We start from the raw sequence: 21,255 nt of genomic DNA, 5'->3' as shown, positions 1-21,255 counted from the left end.
ATAACTTACAGGCAAAATTACTTCTTTCCAACCAAATTGTATCTTAATCTGAGTAACTCTGTTTCTGTTTTATTGTACTTTCATTAATTTATGTGAGCAATTGAGAGATGGAAGTTAATGCTGTGATTTTTTTTTTACATTGAGCAAGAAATGAAGAAAAATATAGCATATTTAGAAAATAAGCTTGAAGAGCTAAAAGTAAAAATGAAAACTATAAACAAGAAAATATAGTAAGTAAAGTACATTTTTGAACTTGGACTAGGAAAAGCTTTAATATACAAAATGCAAAATCCATAAAGAAAAAAATGGGTAAATTTAATAAAACATCAAAATTTTAGCCTTCTGGTCAGACATGGTGGCTCATACTTGTAATCCTAGCACTTTGGGGAGGCTGAGGCAGGTGGATCACTTGAGACCAGGAGTTCCAGACCAGCCTGGGCAACATGGCAAGACTCCGTCTCTACAAAAAATATAAAACTTAGCCATATGTGGTGGTACATGCCTGTAGTCCCAGCTACTCGGGCCGCTGAGGTGGGAGAATTGCTTGAACCTGGGAGTCAGAGGTTGCAGTGAGCCATAAGCATGCCACTGCACTCCAACTTGGGTGACAGAGTGAGACTCTGTCTCAAAAACAAATAAATAAAAACAAAAAAATTAGCATTCTGACAACAAAGTGTATCTAAGAAAAGCAACATAAAAGGTTGGAGACATGTTTTCTCCATCTATAACAAAGGATTTCTATCAAGTATATACATAAAAGGATTCTACAAGTAAGAAATAAGAAAACAGTTCAACCAAAAAGTCAGAAAATATATGAGGAGGTAGGTCTTAGAAGAGGAAATGTATGTGGGCAATGCACATGTGAAAAAAGGTACAACTTCTCTAGAAATTGGGGAAACACAAAATGAAACAATATCAAAATAACTTTTTTGTCCATAAAATTATAAAAAATTTAAGTGATTGATAAGTGTTAAGTAGGGAATAAGTTTTGTCATACACTGTTGGGAGTAAATTGATACAACCATTTTGGAGGGCAATTTGAGAATAACAATTACAATTTAAAATGTATGTATCCCTTAGCAATTTTTTATATCTCTTTTTAAAAATTACTTGCATATATTCAAGAAAAGGCATCCAGAAGGATTTGTATTGCAGCATAATTTATACTAATGAAAAATTGGAAACAGCCTTAATATTAACACGGAATTGATTAGCTTAACAGTGGTACATTCATATTGAGGCATTCTTTGTAAGCAATTCAAAATAGATGTTCTATGGAAAAGAGTCAAGACATTGTTAAATGGTTTTTAAATGTTTCAAATTAATGCTTGCAGAATGATACGATCTGGTTAAAAAAGTAAAAAATCTACAAAGCATCATTAATCTAAAACATTTACTCCTCAAGAGTAGTAGAGTAGTTTAAAATGGTCTGTTTTTGCAACCAAATACATTTGACCTATTGATGGAAGTTTTATTTTCCACAGGTGAGAAGCCTCTTCCTATGAAAACAGTATTGCAAAAAAAAAGGAGTTATGGCAATGCATTTCATCATCCCAGTACTGTACGATTACAAGAGAGTGATTCTTTAGCCACCAGCATTGATCCAAAAGAAGATCACAATTACAGTGCAAGTAGCATGGCAGCACAGCGTTGCGCATCCAGGTCTAGCGTTTCTTCCCTGTCTTCTGTGGATGAGGTATATGAATTTATCCCAAAGAGTAGCCATGTGGGAAGTGATGGCAGTGAAGGATTTCACAGTGAAGAAGATACAGATGTTGATTATGAAGATGATCCTCTTGGAGACAGTGGCTATGCATCACAGCCTTGTGCAAAAATCTCTGAAAAAGGGCAGTCGGGCAAAAAGATGCGAAAACAGACATGTCAAGAAATTGATGAGGAGCTCAAAGAGGCAGCTGGATCTCTGCTCCACCTTGCTGGAATACGTACCTGTTTAGGTTCCCTAATAAGTACTGCAAAGACACAAAATCAAAAACAACGGAAAAAATAGAAATACTTAAAGTGTGGCAATACTCTTTGACTTACTTCTCTACAAGGGATATCAAAGCCATAATGGACTTCGTTAATTTTAGGGTAGGGAAGGGATACTAATTACTTATTTCTTTCAAAACATTTTTGGTTTTAAAATTTTTATTAAATAATTGCTGTCAGGATCCTGCCTGATCGGAAATATATGATGTGAAGTCCTAAAAAAGTGTAATTTTTGTGATAAATGTCTCCAAGATTTGGAAATTTTTATATAAGAATATCCCCAGCCTCTGTCTTAAACTTGTAGGACAAAAATTCTTCCTTCTGTTAATATGTCAGAATGTAAGATTTGGCGACTCTATCAATTTTTTTTCATTTTCTTTTCCAATCTGTAACTATAGTTACTGATCCAGCTAAAAATTTTGCTAATGTCTTTTTTATATATTTCTCTCCTGATACACAGTCTGGTAGGATAAGATTGAATTTTTTTAACTTTGTCTTATTTTGTTTTTAATTATTTTTTTGTTATGGTGTGAGCAAAGTCAAACATAAATTGAAAAACATCCTGATATTTAGAAAATTTCTTTTGGTTACATAGGTAGAGAGTACAACAAAGGGTTCTAAGATTTAGAAAAGGGAATTTTGTGGTATTATTTCATCGAAGAACACTCCCAATTTCTATTACTATGGTAGCTTTGAAGTGTTTTTACTTCACAGATACTGCATAGCATTTATTGGGGCCTTTAGTTCTTTCCCAAGGTGCTTTGCAAACATTGTTTAAGTTTTAGCCACTAGCTGCCTTTGTTGAGTATAAGTTATCCAATGAGAGGAGATAACCAATAAAATATGTTATGGAGTACACCCATTTTGACACACTTGTAATAAGAATCTTTCATTTGCCTGCCACATGTACTGCATTCTGAGAATCTTGTAATAGGAATGGAGTGTAATGAAATATTTTGAGTGCTGATTACATATGCCATCATAAATCATGTAGGTCATTTAGGAAAAACTTCTGTCCAAGCTTTGCATGAATTAAATTCATAAGTATACCAATTAAATGTTAACATTTAGTGCAGTTTTACAGACAAAATACTTTGATGATTCATCTAAATTAGATCTTATACAATACACCCTTTTGAGGACACAGTGTAATAACCTATAGTGCCATTGATCCATGATGAAAAGATTTTCTGGTAATATTCCAAAAGTGCTTTGACTAAGTATCCTAACTATTTAAACAGTCTGCTTATATGAGACAGTTTTTCATAGTATCATTTGTATAGTTTGATTAGATTATTTGGAAACAACAGGATGCTAAACTAAACTTATTCATTGTATCTTTTTTTTTTTTTTTTTTTTTTTACTATGGTGGAAGCAACTTTTCAAAAGTTCGGTCTTATGCTGCATCCTAAATCGTAAACAATGATCTTGTTTTCATTATTCTGATAGATTATGTACATATGTACACATACATACACAACATGCACAGTCAAGGTAACAATGTTGACTTGATGCTTTTAGCTGTGTCTGTGATTATGAAGAATTTTTTAAGAGACAAATATTTTACTTTTATTTCAGCAAAACTGTCATGATTTTAAAAACTTTTTTTCAATTGACAAGACTTGAAGTCAGGCTGACAGTATTAATATTCTCTGTTCTGTTTCCATGTTAAATTTAATTTAACCTGGGTAGCCACATTAATGAATTGGTGCTGTCAAAATACAGTAATTTTTAAATTTGTCAATGAAAAATAGCATACAGGCTGAGGTATTTGGGTTTTTTCTTTATATAGGTCACATCTACAGAAAATGGCTAGACCGAGTTAACTTTTATTATAGACAGTGAATAAAACACCGAAAAACCAAAAATGCTTTAACCACAGTAGAAATTATAAAAAGATTACACACATCATTTTAATAACTATTTTTAAGTTATTTACCATAACTTTCTGCATAGACTTTAGGAACAGTGTTTCAATGATCTGGTACCATTTTATTTTGTTCTGAAATTCTGTATCACAAATGTGCTACCTGGTTTCTATCCATTAGATAATTACTCTTTAGAAGAAAAGGAAAGTGATCTAAGAGAAGCAGAGTTAGTTGCGGCTCTACTAGGGATCTTCAAAGTTATTTTGTCTTGATGTATGTAACAAGACATCATATTTTATCTTGATGTATGTAACAAGACATCATATTTTGTCTTGATGTATGTAACAGTAATTCTTTACATCTTTTGATTTTTCTCTTCCTTTTTATGCACTCTTCCCACAAATTTAAATGTTTAAGTTATATTCATCACTAGCAAGGATGATAAACATTTGTGCACTGAAAGCTAACAGGGAGAAGTTACACAATATTTTATAGTTTCTTAAACATAATTTAGGGTATCACCTTCCACTTGCTAATATACCAAGTCAGTTGTTTTCAAGGGGGAGAGCCTTTTAAATTATGGTCCTCCAATTACTCCTTCCATTGAGATTATGCTTATTCCTCAGGTGTTTTGAGAAACATGGCTAATAACCACACAATTAAGTAGAGTCATTCCAAGTCCTATGGACTGGAAATTATATTCCCAATAATATGCAAATTTTCCTGTAATAAAAACAACTTGGAAACTCCAAGGAATTTCACGTTTTCCAACATATCCTAAAACTGTGATTTAAGCTAACATATGATTTGCCTTACGTCAAAACAATACAATTTTTTGTTACAACTGATTCCAGTAGATCCCTAGTAAAAAGCTTTGATTCAGCACAATTGTTCATCTTTCACATCCCAAATAGAATCAGTGTTTCTTGAATATATATTTTTGAAGGTTTTTTGTGCAATATATTACTAAATCAGTTATTTTACTTTTCAAATTCAGAGAAAGAAAACAGATTACCTGAATTCATGGAAAAAGTGGATCACCTCCCTTTTTCCACCTTCAAGCCTTTCCTGTCCTCATAGCCAGCATGACTTCTTTTAACTTGAATTCCTTTGTATATAGTATAGCTAGGTATATATATTTTTTCTTTTGCTACTTTCTGAGGCATTATGTAAAGAGTTCATACTAGATGTTCAGTTCAATATACTTTAGCACAAAGTCAAACTAGAGTATGTGTTAAAGAGGGAATGTATGTGTCTTGGTAGACCAGGAGGCCTTTCCCAGCAATTTAAGCAAAAGATGTGAATACTTCACAAAGCTGTAAAGACCATTGTCTTAAATACTACAACATCTTGATACCCTTTTGTGAACACCATAGCATTTATTTAAGAAACTTTGAGGCTTTCTGGTTTACATACATCTTATAGGTTTTAGTTTGAAATGTGTTAGCTTTGATTTAAACCAAGTTTACTTCAGTATGTTAATGATGTAGTAAAAATATTTATTGAAAAGCAAATTGGAGTATTTTAATATTATACCTGCCATTTTTTTCTTAAAGCATATTCTTTGCATCTAACTGCCAGTGCCATTGTCAAAACTTATTTTTTAAATTGTTGTATATTTCTTATTAAACTAAGTGCTTAATTTTAAAGTATTATGTTGCCATCATATAGTGTATAAAAATGTATAATTGCCAATTCATTGTAACTATTATTTATTTTTAAATGAAAGTGTAAGAATGCTTTCTGATTCAACAAATTTATCAAACTGTTTTCTTATTCTTTTTTCTGATGTCGCATAAAAATTGTCCCAGTTTGAGTTACAACTGCCAGTAGATGACCAGTCACAAGTGAGCCACTTCTCAGTTGCCAGTCTTTGCTCATATTAAAAACAACTTACAAATGCTTAGTTTTTTGTATCTAATCTCTGGTTATTAAGATGTTTATAAAGTTTATTTTTACCAAAGAGAAGCAATCCATTATGACAAAGTATTGCATAATAAACTTTGTTTTATAACATTTTCGTGCTTTATCTGATCTTTTGTAGGACAGAGTGGAGACAGGGGCAGGGTGGTAGGGCAGATGTGGTGGCTCACACGCATTTTCCATACAAAGTTGGAGTCAGGGAAATGAAAAAATAGTTTCATTTCAAAAATTTTTTAAAGTACCATTTTTTGTGATTTTTTAGATGTTATCTTTATTGAAAGCTTAAACAACATTATTGTCTTCCTAAACTTCTTTTCCTGTTAATTTACATATATTTGAAATATAACTGGGAAAAATGGAGTAGAATGTGAAACCAGCCTGGCCAACATGATGAAACCCTGTCTCTACTAAAAACACAAAAATTGGTTGAGCACGGTGGCTCATGCCTGTAATCTCAACACTTTGGGAGGCCAAGGTGGGCGGATCACCTAAGGTTGGGAGTTCAAGACCAACCTGACCAATATGGAGAAACCCCTTCTCTACTAAAACTACAAAAAATTAGCTGGGCATGGTGGCACATGCCTGTAATCCCAGCTACTTGGGAGGCTGGGGCAAGAGAATAGCTTGAACCCAGGAGGCGGAGGTTCCGGTGAACCGAGATTATGCCATTGTACTCTAGCCTGGGCAACAAGAGTGAAACTTTGTCTCAAAAAAAAAACAAAACAAAATACAAAGTTAGCCAGGTACAGTGGTGAACACCTGTAATCCCAGCTACTCAGGAGGCCGAGGTATGAGAATTGCTTGAAACTGGGAGGTGGAGGGTGCTGTGAGCCGAGATCCCACCACCACACTCCAGCCTACATGACAGAGTAAGACCATCTCAAAAACAAAAAAAGAATGTCATCAAGAGCTTTATGCCAATAAATTCAACAACTTCGGTGAATTAAAATGCAACAACAAGAAAATCCTAACTAAAAATGGGCAAAATACCTGAACAGACACCTCACCAGAAAAGATAAAACAAATCACACTCATTGATATTTATGCAAATGGGTTGAAAACATGTCTAACAGAAACCTGCACACAATTGTTATAGCAGCTTTGTTCATAATTGCCAAAACTTGCAAGCAAATAAGATGTTCTTCAGTAAGCAAATGTATAAACTGTGGTACCTCCAGACAACAGACTATTATTATACAGCAATTTTTTAAAAAGCTATCGACACATCTCCAAGAAGATACACACGTGGCCAAAAAGAACATGAAAAGATACTTGACATCACTAATTACTAGGGAAATGCAAATAAAAATAACAATGAGCAGTGTTCTGCCTCCTTCCGGACGAGCAAGAAGACTTGTGCTCTGGTTCTCGGACTTCCCCAGCAGCATGGCTCCCAAACGCCAGTCTCCACTCCCGCCTCAAAAGAAGAAACCAAGACCACCTCCTGCTCAGGGACTGGATGAGACATCGGCCTCTGCAGGCTTGCCGAAGAAGGGAGAAAAAGAACAGCAAGAAGCAATTGAACACATTGATGAAGTACAAAATGAAATAGACAGACTTAATGAACAAGCCAGTGAGGAGATTTTGAAAGTAGAACAGAAATATAACAAACTCTGCCAACCATTTTTTCAGAAGAGGTCAGAATTGATCGCCAAAATCCCAAATTTTTGGGTAACAACATTTGTCAACCATCCACAAGTATCTGCACTGCTTGGGGAGGACGACGAAGAGGCACTGCATTATTTGACCAGAGTTGAAGTGACAGAATTTGAAGATATTAAATCAGGTTACAGAATAGATTTTTATTTTGATGAAAATTCTTACTTTGAAAATAAAGTTCTCTCCAAAGAATTTCATCTGAATGAGAGTGGTGATCCATCTTCAAAGTCCACTGAAATCAAATGGAAATCTGGAAAGGATTTGACGAAACGTTCAAGTCAAACGCAGAATAAAGCCAGCAGGAAGAGGCAGTATGAGGAACCAGAGAGCTTCTTTACCTGGTTTACTGACCATTCTGATGCAGGTGCTGATGAATTAGGAGAGGTCATCAAAGATGATATTTGGCCAAACCCATTACAATACTACTTGGTTCCTGATATGGATGATGAAGAAGGAGAAGGAGAAGAAGATGATGATGAAGAGGAGGAAGGATTAGAAGACATTGATGAAGAAGGGGATGAGGATGAAGGTGAAGAAGATGAAGATGATGATGAAGGGGAGGAAGGAGAGGAGGATGAAGGAGAAGATGACTAATAGAACACTGATGGATTCCAACCTTCCTTTTTTTAAATTTTCTCCAGTCCCTGGGAGCAAGTTGCAGTCTTTTTTTTTTTTTTTTTCCTTCCCTCTTGTGCTCAGTCACCCTGTTTTTGAGGTCTCTTTTCTCTACACCATGGTTCTCAACTTATTTTGGGGGGAAATATCTTGAGCAGGATACAATGGGAAAAGAGTCTCTACCCCTTTCTGTTTGAAATTCATTTTTATCCCTTCCTGTCTTAACAAAAACTGTATGGAATCAATACCACCGAGCTCTGTGGGAAAAAAGAAAAACCTGCTCCCTTCGCTCTGCTGGAAGCTGGAGGGTGCTAGGCCCCTGTGTAGTAGTGCATAGAATTCTAGCTTTTTTCCTCCTTTCTCTGTATATTGGGCTCAGAGAGTACACTGTATCTCTATGTGAATATGGACAGTTAGCATTTACCAACATGTATCTGTCTACTTTCTCTTGTTTAAAAAAAAGAAAAAAAAAAACTTAAAAAAATGGGGTTATAGAAGGTCAGCAAAGGGTGGGTTTGAGATGTTTGGGTGGGGTAAGTGGGCATTTTGACAACATGGCTTCTCCTTTGGCATGTTTAATTGTGACATTTGACAGACATCCTTGCAGTTTAAGATGACACTTTTAAAATAAATTCTCTCCTAATGATGACTTGAGCCCTGCCACTCAATGGGAGAATCAGCAGAACCTGTAGGATCTTATTTGGAATTGACATTCTCTATTGTAATTTGTTCCTGTTTATTTTTAAATTTTCTTTTTGTTTCACTGGAAAGGAAAGATGATGCTCAGTTTTAAACGTTAAAAGTGTACAAGTTGCTTTGTTAAAATAAAACTAAATGTGTACACAAAGAAAAAAAAAACAATGAGATACCACGTCATATCCATTAGAATGGCTACTATTAAAAGGTTAAAAAAAAAAAAAAACCACCAAAACTAAATGACAAGTGTTGGCAAGGATTAGAACACTTGTACAGCCACTGTGGAAAGCAGTATGTAATTCAAAATAGTCCAGTCACTGTGAAAAGCAGTATGGAACTTCCCCAAGAAATTAAAAGTAGACCGGCAATTCCACTTCTGGGTACATACCCAAAAGAATTGAAAGGTTCTCAGGCCAGGCACAGTGGCTCACACCTGTAATTCCAGCACTTTGGGAGGCCGAGGCAGGCAGATCACAAGGTCAGGAGTTCAAGACCAGCCTGGCCAACACAGTGAAACCCTGTTTTGACTAAAAATGCAAAAATTAGCTGGATGTGGTTGTGGGTGTTTGTAATCAGCTACTTGGGAGGCTGAGGCAGGAGAACCACTTCAATCCAGGAGGTGGAGATTACAGTGAGCCGAGATCACGCCACTGCACTCAAGCCTGGGTGACAGAGCTAGACTTCGTCTCAAAAAAAAAAAAAAAAAAAATTCTCAAAGAGATATTTGTTTACCCATGCTTAGCCAAAAGACAGAAGCAACACAAATATTCATTGATAGATTAATGAATAAAATATGGTACCTACATACAATGGATTCTTTCTTTTTTTTTTTTTTTGAGACGGAGTCTCACTCTTGTTGCCCAGGCTGGAGTACAATGGTGTGATCTTGGCTTACCACAACCTCCGCCTCTTGGGTTCAAGCGATTCTCCTGCCTCAACCTCCCAAGTAGCTGGGATTACAGGCATGCACCACCACGCCTGTCCAATTTTTGTATTTTTAGTAGACAGGGTTTCTCCATGTTGGTCAGATTGATTTTGAACTCTTCACCTCAGGTGATATGCCTGCCTCGGCCTCCCAAAGTGCTGGGATTACAGGCGTGAGTCAGTGTGCCCAGCCTATAGAATAGATTATTATTTCAACTCAAAAGAGAAGGGACTTTTGACACAAGCTACAACATGGATGAAACTTGAAGATATTATTATAAGTGAAATAAGCCAGTCAGAAAAAGAAAAATACTATATGGTACCTACATAGTCAAACTGATAGAGACAGAAAGTAGAAAGATGTTTGCCAGGGACTGGAGGAAGAGGGGAATGGGGAGTTGTTTAATGGGCCTGGAATTTGAGTTTTGCAAAATGAAAGGGTTCTAGAGATTGCACAACAGTGTGAATGTGCTTAACACTACTAAAGTGTAGACACAAAAATAGATTAGCAAATGTTATGTACATTTTACCACAATTAAAAAAATGAAAAAATGAGATATCGAACTATGATGGAAATTTAAACACATATTACTAAGTGAAAGAAGCCTATCTTTGACTTAGTTAAAAGGTTCACTTACTGAGCCTTACAAGGCTCACTTCTATGATTCCAACTACATTCTTATGTCGCTTAGCAACAGGAATACCTTCTGAGAAAAGTACCAGGCAATTTTCTTATTGTGGGAACATCATAGGGTATACTTACAGAAACTTAGATGATATGACCTACTACATAACTAGACTATATGATATATAGCCTAGAGCTCATAGGCCACAAACCTATGCAACATGTTACTGTCCCAAATACTGTAGACAATGGTGACACAATGGTATTTATGTATCTGAAGACAGAAAAGGTACAGTAAAGCCGTATAAAAGAACCCGGGAGGCAGAGGTTGCAGTGAGCTGATCGTGCCACAGCACTTAGCCTGGGCGATAGAGACTCCATCTACACACACACACACACACACACACACACACACACACGCAAGCACACAAAATATATATGTATAAATAGTTTGTTATTTAATCCTCACATTGACACTATGAAGTTAATGAGGTAAATGTTACCATTTATAGATGAAGAAACACAGACTTGAGGAGTTTAAATTGCCCACGGTTACACTAGTTAGTAAATGATTAAAAAAACAAGTCTGATTCTAGATTTTGTGCCTTAATTACCAGGCTTTACCACCTCTGGGTTATAGGAATATATATACAAGCACAAGAACATATTTGACCATTGATTCATTTGCTAAACAAATCAGCATGAAGTACTTTTTTTTTGAGACGGGGTGGCCCTCTGTCACCCAGGCTGGAGTGCAATGATGCCAGGATGGCTCACTGCAATCTCCGCCTCCCACATTCAAGCAATTCTGCTTCAGTCTCCTAAGTAGCTGAGACTACAGGCACAAAACCACCACCCAGGCTAATTTTTTTGTCGTTGTTGTATAAACAGGGTTTCTCCATGTTGGCTAGGCTGGTCTCAAACTCCTAGCCTCAAGTGATCCACCTGCCTTGGCCTCCCAAAACACTGGGATTATAGGTGTGAGCCACTGCACCCAGCCATAACATGAAGCACTTATTAAATCCCCACCACTCTACTGGGCCTTGGCAGTTGGTAGTGAACAAAAGTTTCTGCCCTCAGGGAGCTTGTATTCTTATGGGAGGAGAATAGACAAAATAAGAAATTGAAATAAAATAACAGAAGTGATAAATGCTATGAAGAAAAGATGACGAAGAGGAAGTAAAACCAGGGTGACAGTTGCTATTTTAGATAAGTTGGGCATCTGAGCTGAGCAGGGATGGAATGATGTGCAGGAGCCCATTTGCAGGTATCTAGAGGAGGAGCCTCTGGGCAGGAACCAGGGAAGGTCAAGGAAGAACAGCCCTTTGATGTGTTTACAGGAACTGCAAGAATAATAGCTACTGTACCTGGAGGAAGCTGTGCAAAGGAAAGACTGGTAGGAGATGATGACATTCAGGTTCCAGGGACCATGTCACGTGTGGAGCTCTGCAGGTACCATGGTAAGAACTAGAATCCAAGATCAGGGGAGTGAGGGAACCAAATGTACATTTCAAAGAGCCACTATTGTGTCCTGACACTTGAAGATTGCCCCTAGCAAATCTTAAATACAAATTCTTAGTCAAATATCTTCTGAGAAAACAGTATATGCTATGCACTATAACCTGTTATAGTTACCCTTCAAGCCAAAATAACTTCTAAACCACGAAACGTATAATCCAGGGAGTTAAGAAAGAGTTGTTTCTCTAAACTGGTATCCATATTACTGTACCTTATTTAATTATTTACTTTTTTTTTAAGAGACCGGGTCTTGCTTTGTCGCCCAGGCTGGAGCTCAGCGGCAAGATCACAGCTCACTGTAACCTCAAACTCATAAGCTCATGTGATTCTCCCACCTCTGTCTCCTGAGTAGTTATGCCTACAGTCAGGCATCACCATGTCCTGCTAATTTCTTTTTTATTTTATGTTTTATTTTGTAGAAATGGGATCTCACTGTATTGCCCATGCCGGTCTTGAACTCCTAGCCTCAAGTACTCCTCCCTCCCTGGTCTCCCGAAGATTACTGTACCTTATTAACAAATGGTTTTATATGATAAAATCTTACTGATTCTCATTTGTATAAAGATCAGCCTACATTATTGAAAAGTATATTGAAATAGATACTACTTTTACTTATAATTGGAACTAAAGCATCTGTTTTTTAGGACATTAAGGGAATAGAGAGGAGTAACTTTATAATTAGCCTATCCAATAGTTTTCTTAAGTAATTCAAGCATTTTCTTAAGGTCTTGCTTACAGTATTGAATCTCTTAAGTAGAGTAAAAGTAAGAAGCTGAATCTTAATCAAATTATAGTACTAGCAATTCTACCACATCATTTGACTCCAACACTTACTAATCCTTCAAGTAACTGCCAGCTAGCACACACTTTAAGAACTCAGATGTTTTCGTATCTTTCTAGTCAAATGAACAACAAGCATGTCAGTAGGAAAACTTCCCCTCACATCATATTGATTTAATTTAAAGGACTACCACCCACTTTCTGCCTTCACTTGCACACCAATCTGAATTCTTAAAGGAAATTATATATAAATTGTTTTTTTCTTGAATGAAAGTATTTGAGTATAATTCTGTGTTTCCTTGCAATTTGATTCTGTGTAAATACTATCTTTCCCTTCTTTTAAATGAATTTTCCCCAGGAAATGTACGGTCAGCTTTAATTCACTTTAAGAACAATTGTTGATTATTCAAAAGAGAAATGACAATGTTTAAATACTTTGAGCCAGCTGTTGTAAGAGGCAATGGTGTACTTATATATTTCAACTGACATACTACTACTTATACATTACAACTGACAACTGCACACTGCAGGCTCTTTATCAGTGGGGGTAAAAGCATGGCCATATATAATTCATTAGTACCCTCTCTCTCTCTCTCTCCTCTCTTTCTCTCTCTCTCTAATTGCTTTCTAGTAGAATTGCAGAAAGGAATTCTCACTCTCTTCTGTTTCCCTTGGAGGTTTGCTTTTGTTACAACTCAACTATCAGCTTTATATAGAGTTGCAGCTTTTGAAATAGAGCATTAATTGGAAGCAATTATTCAATTATAGCAGTTGTGGCTATACTGCATACTGAATATTTACCAAGAAAAGAAAGCATTTAACAGATGATTTAATATAGCAGCTTGACAATAATGAACCTGCGACCAACACTACAATTGCATAGCCCATATCTTTGATGGCTGACATATTCAAGAGTACATAATATAAATTTTAAAATGAAATAAAGACTCTCAGGCTTGATTTTCAAAGCACTGCAAAATGTGTGAAGTCAATTCAAAAGTAATCAAAGAACTTATGTTTGTTTATTATCTAAAAATGTGTGAGATTTCGCCAACTGCTTGATTTTAAAAGTAGGTATGTTTTCAACGTTAATCGATTTTAATGTTTTACTCTTTCAATGCCTCATATATGTACTCTGAAGTCTTATTATAAGGCTGTCCTTGAAATTGATGCTTTGGAACCACTTTAGGTACTTCTCAGATAAGCACCAAGAAGAACCTGCCTTGTGTGAAATTCCACTCTGTAACCAATGGTGTGATAATGAGCTGCCGGCTAGTCATTTTCTGCCTGTAATCTATTCAGCTTCTTGAGTGCCGACCAAGTGCTTGGCAGGGAATGGCTTTGGCTGGGCTAGGATTGATTAAATGGATGTGAAGACAATCCATATGCTGTCAAAAACATTTTTATGGGCAAAAATCCACTACTAATACCTGCAATATTGGTTCTGCAAGAAATGGAGAAAATGTTTCATCAAATTTATTATCTCTATGTTAAAGAAACGAAACAAAGGAACTGAAACACTTTGCTACCAACTCTTGAGTCGTCTTATTGGTGCTGTCCTGACAAAGAGATGCCATTCTTTTATTTGCTATGATGTCACCTTTGTCCAATCATAACCTTCCTTCTGAGAGTAGGATAACTCCAGAGACAAGGTGAGTGACAGCAGCAAGCAACACAGCAGTCACTAGGCAACAAGATCCAGCCTTCGGTGGAAGAGGATTTTAAAACATTTAACCCTCACACTGACTGGGTGTCTTGTTGCTGAAATGGCAGTAATCTCTGGACAAAGGCCTAATGTGAATAGGCAGCTTCTTTCTAAAACCATGTTTTTTCAGGCACTGTGAGGAAACTTCCTTCTTAGACTAAGAACATTGCTCAGTTTGAAAAGACTGGTAGAGTTAGAAATCTTTAAGACTACTTTTTCACAGGGTCAGAGTTTAAGCCACATGAGCATCTCCTCAGTGTGTTTAGAACTGTTATTCAATTGTTCCCTGTAAGCCAGGCTGCTGCACAGGTCTGTAGCCTGTGCTCTGCACAAAGCCACACGACAGAAAGGGGTGAGTGGGGCTGAAATCAGCCTGTGCCCCCTTGACAAGACACCCTTGTTAGGGCAGTCTGGTTTCTTTATCTAATTGGTTGCCCTGATGAGGCACCGTTTTGTAATTTTTCTGCTTGGAGGAGGCTCTTTTTCCTAATTTGCACAGAATTGCTCGGTGAGCTCTTAGGTGGGGGGCACTGGAAGTACCTCTTGTTTCCCCCTCTAGCCAAAAGTTCTGCAAGATTATCTCCTCTCTTTCATTTGACTCTTGCTGTAGAATTTAGCACAGGCTGGACAGACCCAGGTGTGGACTGGTGGTGGTGTTTCCAAACTGGATTTCCAGAATCACTTCATTCAGATTGCTTTGGTTTATTTTCAGAAAAAAAAATGTCATTTAAAATTTTTCTCATGAAGCAAATGTTTTGTCAGTTTGCGACAGCTAATTGTTTAATATTATTTTCTGCCCCCAAACCGTTACACAGTATAATGATTGTCTTAAAATAAACCCTATTGTTTTTTAGTCGGATCGAAAAGTGATTAACAGGCATTTATTAAGTAGGCTCCTTGAGATCAGTGGGTACCAAAAAAAAAAAAAAAAGGAAAGAAAAAAAAAGAGAACAGTGGGTACCATGTTTCTCTAACAGTAGTAAGTGCACATATCTCTTTGCATAAATGAATTAACCACTACATTAATTAATTAACAGTATTCACTTAGAGGAATCCAATAGGAGAGTTATGTAATACATTGGAATTGTCAGAAAACCTACAGGGTTTTTTGTTTTTGTTTTTGAGAAAGGGTCTCATTCTGTTGCCCAGGCTGGAGTGGAGCAGCATGATCATAGCTCACCACAGCCTTAAACCCCTGGGCTCAAGCAATTCTTGCTCTAGTCTCCAGAGAATCTAGGACTACAGGCATGTGCCATCATGCCCAACTGATTTTTATAGAGATGGGGTCTTGCTTTATTGCCAGGCTAGTCTCAAACTCCTCGACGCAAGCCATCCTCTTGCCTCAACCTCCCAAAATGTCGGGATTACAGACGTGAGCCACTGTACCTGGCCAAGAAACCTCACAGGTTATCTGGCACAACAGTTGTTGTGCAGTTGAGGAAACTGAGACTCAAATAACTAACCAATTCATACATCTAGTTAAAAATAGCCAAATGTTCCTATAATTAGCCCAATGTGGAAACTAATTTAGATTCTAATCATGTAGAGAGCAAAGGTCATTTCCATTGACCTTGCTATATACCTTACCTAGTATCATCAAACCTGTATTCAAGGTCGGTGCCAATATAGTTGATGACTGTAATGAGTCTGCAGAAATAAAACCTGGATTCTGTTCAGAAATAACCAGGCTGTGCTTGGCTCACTATGGCCACTTTTCTTCTGGAGCATATCTCATATTACAGTGATTATTGCTTTGCCACATGGATTTTGTTCTGTCATTGAAGGTTTTTACAATCTAATTAAGGAGACAGGCCTAACACAAGATAAGTTAGAGAAAATACAGCCGAAGATTTACTAAGCCAGGCATTTTACATCTTATCTAATCCTTACAAAGGGCAGAGCCAGAATATCAAACCAGTTTTCTTACTCTGAAAATGTTTTTATCCTGAAACCAATATTTCCCAAACTTGTCCTTCATATTTTCCATACTGTCACCTGTGATATTTCTTTAATATTTTTCTTTAGATTGACCCACATTTTATCTTAGTGTTATTCTAAGTCATAATACTCCTTAATGTGTATGACAATACATATTTGCTCTAATGTACATGAAAATAAATACATAATTCTTAATACATTTTAAAATGTTAATGTAGTAGTATATTTAAAAATGTTTATTTGTGTGCCTTCAGCAATACAGGGTCACTCCTTGGGAAATAGCAGACAATACTGTGCTTTTAAATATGGAATGACATTAAACACTATTGAGTGCCAAGCAATGCCATAAATTGTCCAAAAAGGAGGAAAGCCAGTACTGACTTATAACGGATTTAATTTGACCCTAAAAAGATCTTCATGAAATTATGTTAGATATCACAATCTCATGTTCAAATTTAGCTGCTAGTTCAAGCTTTGCCATTAAATGGCATGATCTACATCCTTCTGTTTCCTCATAAGTCAAAGAGAAGTTGGAGTAGACAAATTCTGAAGGCCAACATTCTAGGAGCTCAAATCATCTGCATTCGTTACTTGTCTCTCCAATCAGACAAAGGATCCCTGCAAGCTAGGAGATCCCCACACAGGAACTTAAAATGTGATGGAAACACAGTGGCCATGGTAAACGTCAATACGATAAAGTTCCCATTAGTGACTTTCAAATGCTTTCTCTAAAGAACAAGACTAGATGTGTTGTTAACAAGACATATTTAAACAAAAATAAAAACACTAAAAATAAAGGACTAGACAAATATATCAAACAAGCCTCCCTTGCAAAAAACAAAGGTGGTGAAATTAATATCAGACAAGACAGTATCTAAGGCAAAAAGCCAGAATAAGAAGAGATATTTTTCTTTTTTTTTTTTTAGACTGTGTCTCACTCTGTCTCCAAGGCTGGAGTGCAGTGGCACAATCTCAGCTCACTGCAACCTCTGCTTCCTGGGTTCAAGCGACTCTGGTGCCTCAGCCTCCCGAGTAGCTGGGACTATAAGCGTTCGCCACTACACCTGGCTAATTTTTGGATTTTTAGTAGTGGTGGGGTTTTGCCATGTTGGCCAGGCTAGTCTTGAACTCCTGACCCCAGGTGATCCCACCCACCTCAGCCTCCCAAAGTGCTGGGATTACAGGCATGAGCCACAGTACCTGGCCAAAAAGGATATTTCATGTTGACAAAAGTATAACCCATGAAGATGTTATAATATTCGTGAATACTTATGGCCAAAACAATTAAAGTAAAAGTTGCTAGAAATACATAGAAAATTTGACAAAATCATAATTAGAATGGAAATTTTCATAAATCTTCCTCTGGATTTATAGAATACATAGAGCAAAATAACTAAGATAAAGAAAGTCTGAATTATATATATGCCTAGTAAGCTTGAAAATATATATCCTTGTCAAACAGATATTTGAAAAGGTAAAAATTATACCTTTTTTACTGTCACATTTTCTGACTATAGTGAAATGAAACAGGAAATCAATAATAAAAGGGAATTTCCTTCCCACCGAATTACATTACTTGAAATTAGTCATGCAAATTTAAGTCAAAGAGGAAATCAAAACTGAAATTATAGATAATTTAGATATTAACAATGAAAATATACAGTAAAAGATATCAGTATATTCAGGGGAAATCCATAAAGTTAAATGCATTTATTAATAAACACAAAATGTTGAAATATTTGAAAGAAGGTAGAACAAACAATAAAATAATACCAAGGAGAAATTAAGAATTAATGAAAGGATAAAAGCAGAATCTAATTTATTAGGAAAACAAAAAATAGGCTTCATATGTAATATCAGGAGTTGTTAGTTTAAAACACAATGAAATTGAGAAACCTTTTAAAAGTCTGATTATGAGAAACCACAAATACACAATGATACAAGTGGAAAGGGAGCGTGATGATAGGCACAACAGAATTTTTGTTGTAAGAATTTTTATAGTTTTATGCTGATAAATCTGAACATTTAGATAAAATGAACAATTTAATAGAAAAATTGAAAATTCAAACAAACCAATTACAATAGACAAATGAAAAAGTTTGTCAGATTAAATGAACAATTTAATAGAAAAATTGAAAATCCAAATAAACCAATTACAATAGACAAATAAAAAAGTTTGTCAAACACCTACTACTTCCATTCCCAGCAAAACACCAGTCCAGGGGTTTCCCAGTGAATACTACCAGTCTTTTCTAGTCTTGTTTCAACTGTTCCAAAGAATAGGGAAGGAAGGAGAATGTCTTAGTTTATTTTAGAAAGCTGTAAACACCTGGTACCAAAACCAACAAAACATTAGAAAAATGCTACAGATCAATCTCCAGAACTGTCCATTTTTCACCTATGAAACTGGCATGGCTAATGTAACTTAACATTGGCTCCATGTTGGTAGGTGTACACATTGGTACAACCTTTGTTTCAATGAAATTTTCAGTGTTCACATTTAACCTAGAAATTCAATTTAAAGGAATTTATTCCAAGAAAATAATAAAGCAAGCATGCAAAAACATATAAATATTTTAAAAGTGTGTTGCAACATACATGATCTGTTAAGTGCAAAAAGAAATTATAAACAGAATGTGTAGTACTTACCTATTTGCTTAGCAAAAATCTGACAAATTTGCTTATATGTGTGTTTATACATTAAGAAGTCTAAAAGATTGCTAACAAATTGTTAAGAGAGGTTGTCTCTGGATGTTAAGAGAGGATGTCTCTGGTATAACTGACAGGAAGATTCTTTATATAATTCTGTATTCTTTGAAGTTTTACACTGAATAGAAGAAATAAACATAAGATTACCACTTTTGTAACTATATAAGTAGGTAGCTAAGTAAATACATAAACAGATAAATGAAATAATATAAACAAATAAATAAATAAAGCTATTAGTTTTCTCTTCTCTCATGTTCTTACCCCTCAAGATCAAATATAATTTTTGACTCTACAAATTTCCATTATAATCATCATAACAATTTTGTTGACTCTATCTCTTCCTTTTCTTGATTCCTGCTTCTTTTGATGGTCCATCTCTGAGCCATAGTCCTTAAAGTTTGTCCCCAAATTTTTGTTTCTTCAATTTTGTTTTGTTTTGTTTTATTTTGAGATGCGGTCTTGTTCTGTCACCCTGGATGGAGTGCAGTGGCGCCATCATTGCTCACTGCAGCCTCAACCTCCTGGGCTCAAGCAGTCATCCAACCTCAGCCTCTTAAGTAGCTGGGACTACAGGAGCATGGCACCATGCCTGGATAGTGTTTCATTTTTTGTAGAGATGGAGTCTCACAATCTTGTGCAGGTTGGTCTTGAACTCCTGAACTCAAGCAATCCTCCTACCTTGACCACCCAAAGCACTGGGATTACAGGTGTCAGCCACCTCATCTAGCCTGCTCCTTCAGTTTTTCCAATAATGTTAAGTCATTTAATACACTGTAATAATTTTTTTGTTTAAGCTAGTTAGAATGAATTATATTTCTTAACAGCAAAACCCTGATCAAAACCATAACAAAAATATTAGTTCAGAAATTTGGCTTACTTTGCAGATATTTTTAAGGCTGCATTATCTCAATCAATAACTGAAAAACAAAATTGAATTATTTTATGCTACATAAAATTTGCTACACCAAAAATTACATTCAACATTTTGAGAGGCCAAGGTGGGTGGATCTTCTGAGCTCAGGAGTTCGAGACCACCCTGGGTAACATGATGAAACCTTGTCTCTACTGAAATACAAAAAAATAGCCAGATGTGGTGGTGAGCACCTGTAGTCCCAGCTACTTAGGAGACTGAGGCAGGAGAAGCTCTTGAATCCAGAAGGTGGAGGTTGCAGTGAGCCAAGATCGTGCCACTGCACCAGCCTGGGCAACAGAGGGAGACCCTGTCTCCAAAAAAAACGAAATAAAAAAGAGTTGGATGGAAATCAGTGATCATGGAGATTCTGAGTAATGAGATACCTAGAATATGTATATGCATGGAAATTATGAAAATGATGATTAAAAATAATATCAATAATCTTTCTTTATTGAGGAAATTCTTTGCTCACTTTTTGTATAGAGACAATGAGAGAGCCTGAATGGTAATGCAGAGACTCTGAGTGTGTCATGAAACATATGTGTGTTAGGCAAAATAATGACCCCACAAACATAGGCCATGTTCTAATTCCTGGAGCCTATGAATATGTTACCATCAAATGGCAAAGAGGAATGAAGGAAGTAGATGAAATTGTTTGCTCATCAACCAAATTTAAGAAAGTGATCCTGGATTATCTGGGTGAGCCAGATGTAATCACAAGGTCCTTAAATGTGGAATAGGGAGGCAGGAGAGGGACCATGAGAGTGGTGTTATATAAGAAAGACTCACCCTGGCATTGCTGGCTTGAAGATGGAAGGGTCCCGTGAGCCAACCCAGCCTCCAGAAGGTGAAAAGGGAAAGGAAACACACTCCCCTTTAGAGCCTCAAGAAGGAACACAGCAGCCTCACCAATACCTCAGTTTCAACCCAGTGAGACCCCTTTCAGACTTCCCACTTTCCAATAATAAACTTACGTTGTTTTTAAGTCATTAAGTTTGTGGTTATTTGTTATAGCAGCAATAGGAAACTAATATGATAAATGTCTTGATCTCTTAGTAAGAAAACACATTTTCTAAGATTTCCAGCAGGGCGCAGTGGCTCGCGCCTGTAATCCCAGAACTTTGAAAGGCCAAGGCGGGTGGATCATGAGGTCAGGAGATGGAGACCATCCTGGATAACATGGGTGACTCTGTCTTTACTAAAAATACAAAAAATTGGCCAGGCGTAGTGGCACATGCCTGTAACCCCAGCTACTCGAGAGGCTGAGGGAGGACAATTGCTTGAACCCGGGAGGCAGAGGTTGCAGTGAGCCAAGGTCACACCATTGCACTCCAATCTGAGCAACAAGAGCAAAACTCTGTCTCAAAAAAAAAATTTTTCCTCCAAGAGTATC

General features: G+C 36.4%; 1 protein-coding gene, 1 long non-coding RNA gene and 1 pseudogene across 4 annotated transcripts in view; all 3 read left to right on the top strand.

Annotated features, from left to right (window-relative positions):
* The window catches only part of FOXN2 (forkhead box N2), a 70,898-nt gene extending 65,025 nt beyond the window's left edge, over window positions 1–5,873 (top strand). For both annotated transcript variants that reach the window (XM_035272614.3, XM_002757772.7), the window contains exon 6: window positions 1,485–5,873. In XM_035272614.3, the coding sequence (XP_035128505.1) occupies window positions 1,485–2,008 (524 nt within the window). In that variant the 3' untranslated portion in view covers window positions 2,009–5,873. The remainder of the gene's footprint in view (window positions 1–1,484) is intronic.
* On the top strand, window positions 4,329–8,915 carry LOC100413130 (protein SET pseudogene; annotated as a pseudogene). Its single transcript, XR_013526624.1, has one exon. The product of XR_013526624.1 is annotated as a protein SET pseudogene (transcript).
* Window positions 8,916–10,063: 1,148 nt separating this feature from the next.
* Window positions 10,064–12,808, top strand: LOC144579305 (uncharacterized). The gene is made up of 3 exons (XR_013526625.1): window positions 10,064–10,588; window positions 11,640–11,759; window positions 12,237–12,808. It is a non-coding gene; the product is annotated as an uncharacterized LOC144579305 (long non-coding RNA).
* The last annotated feature ends 8,447 nt before the right edge of the window (window positions 12,809–21,255 follow it).

Source organism: Callithrix jacchus, chromosome 14, assembly GCF_049354715.1.
Source record: "Callithrix jacchus isolate 240 chromosome 14, calJac240_pri, whole genome shotgun sequence".
NCBI classification, from domain to species: domain Eukaryota; kingdom Metazoa; phylum Chordata; class Mammalia; order Primates; family Cebidae; genus Callithrix; species Callithrix jacchus.
The sequence above is the reverse complement of the archived record's forward strand: the minus strand, read 5'-3'. Positions and strand labels throughout refer to the sequence as shown.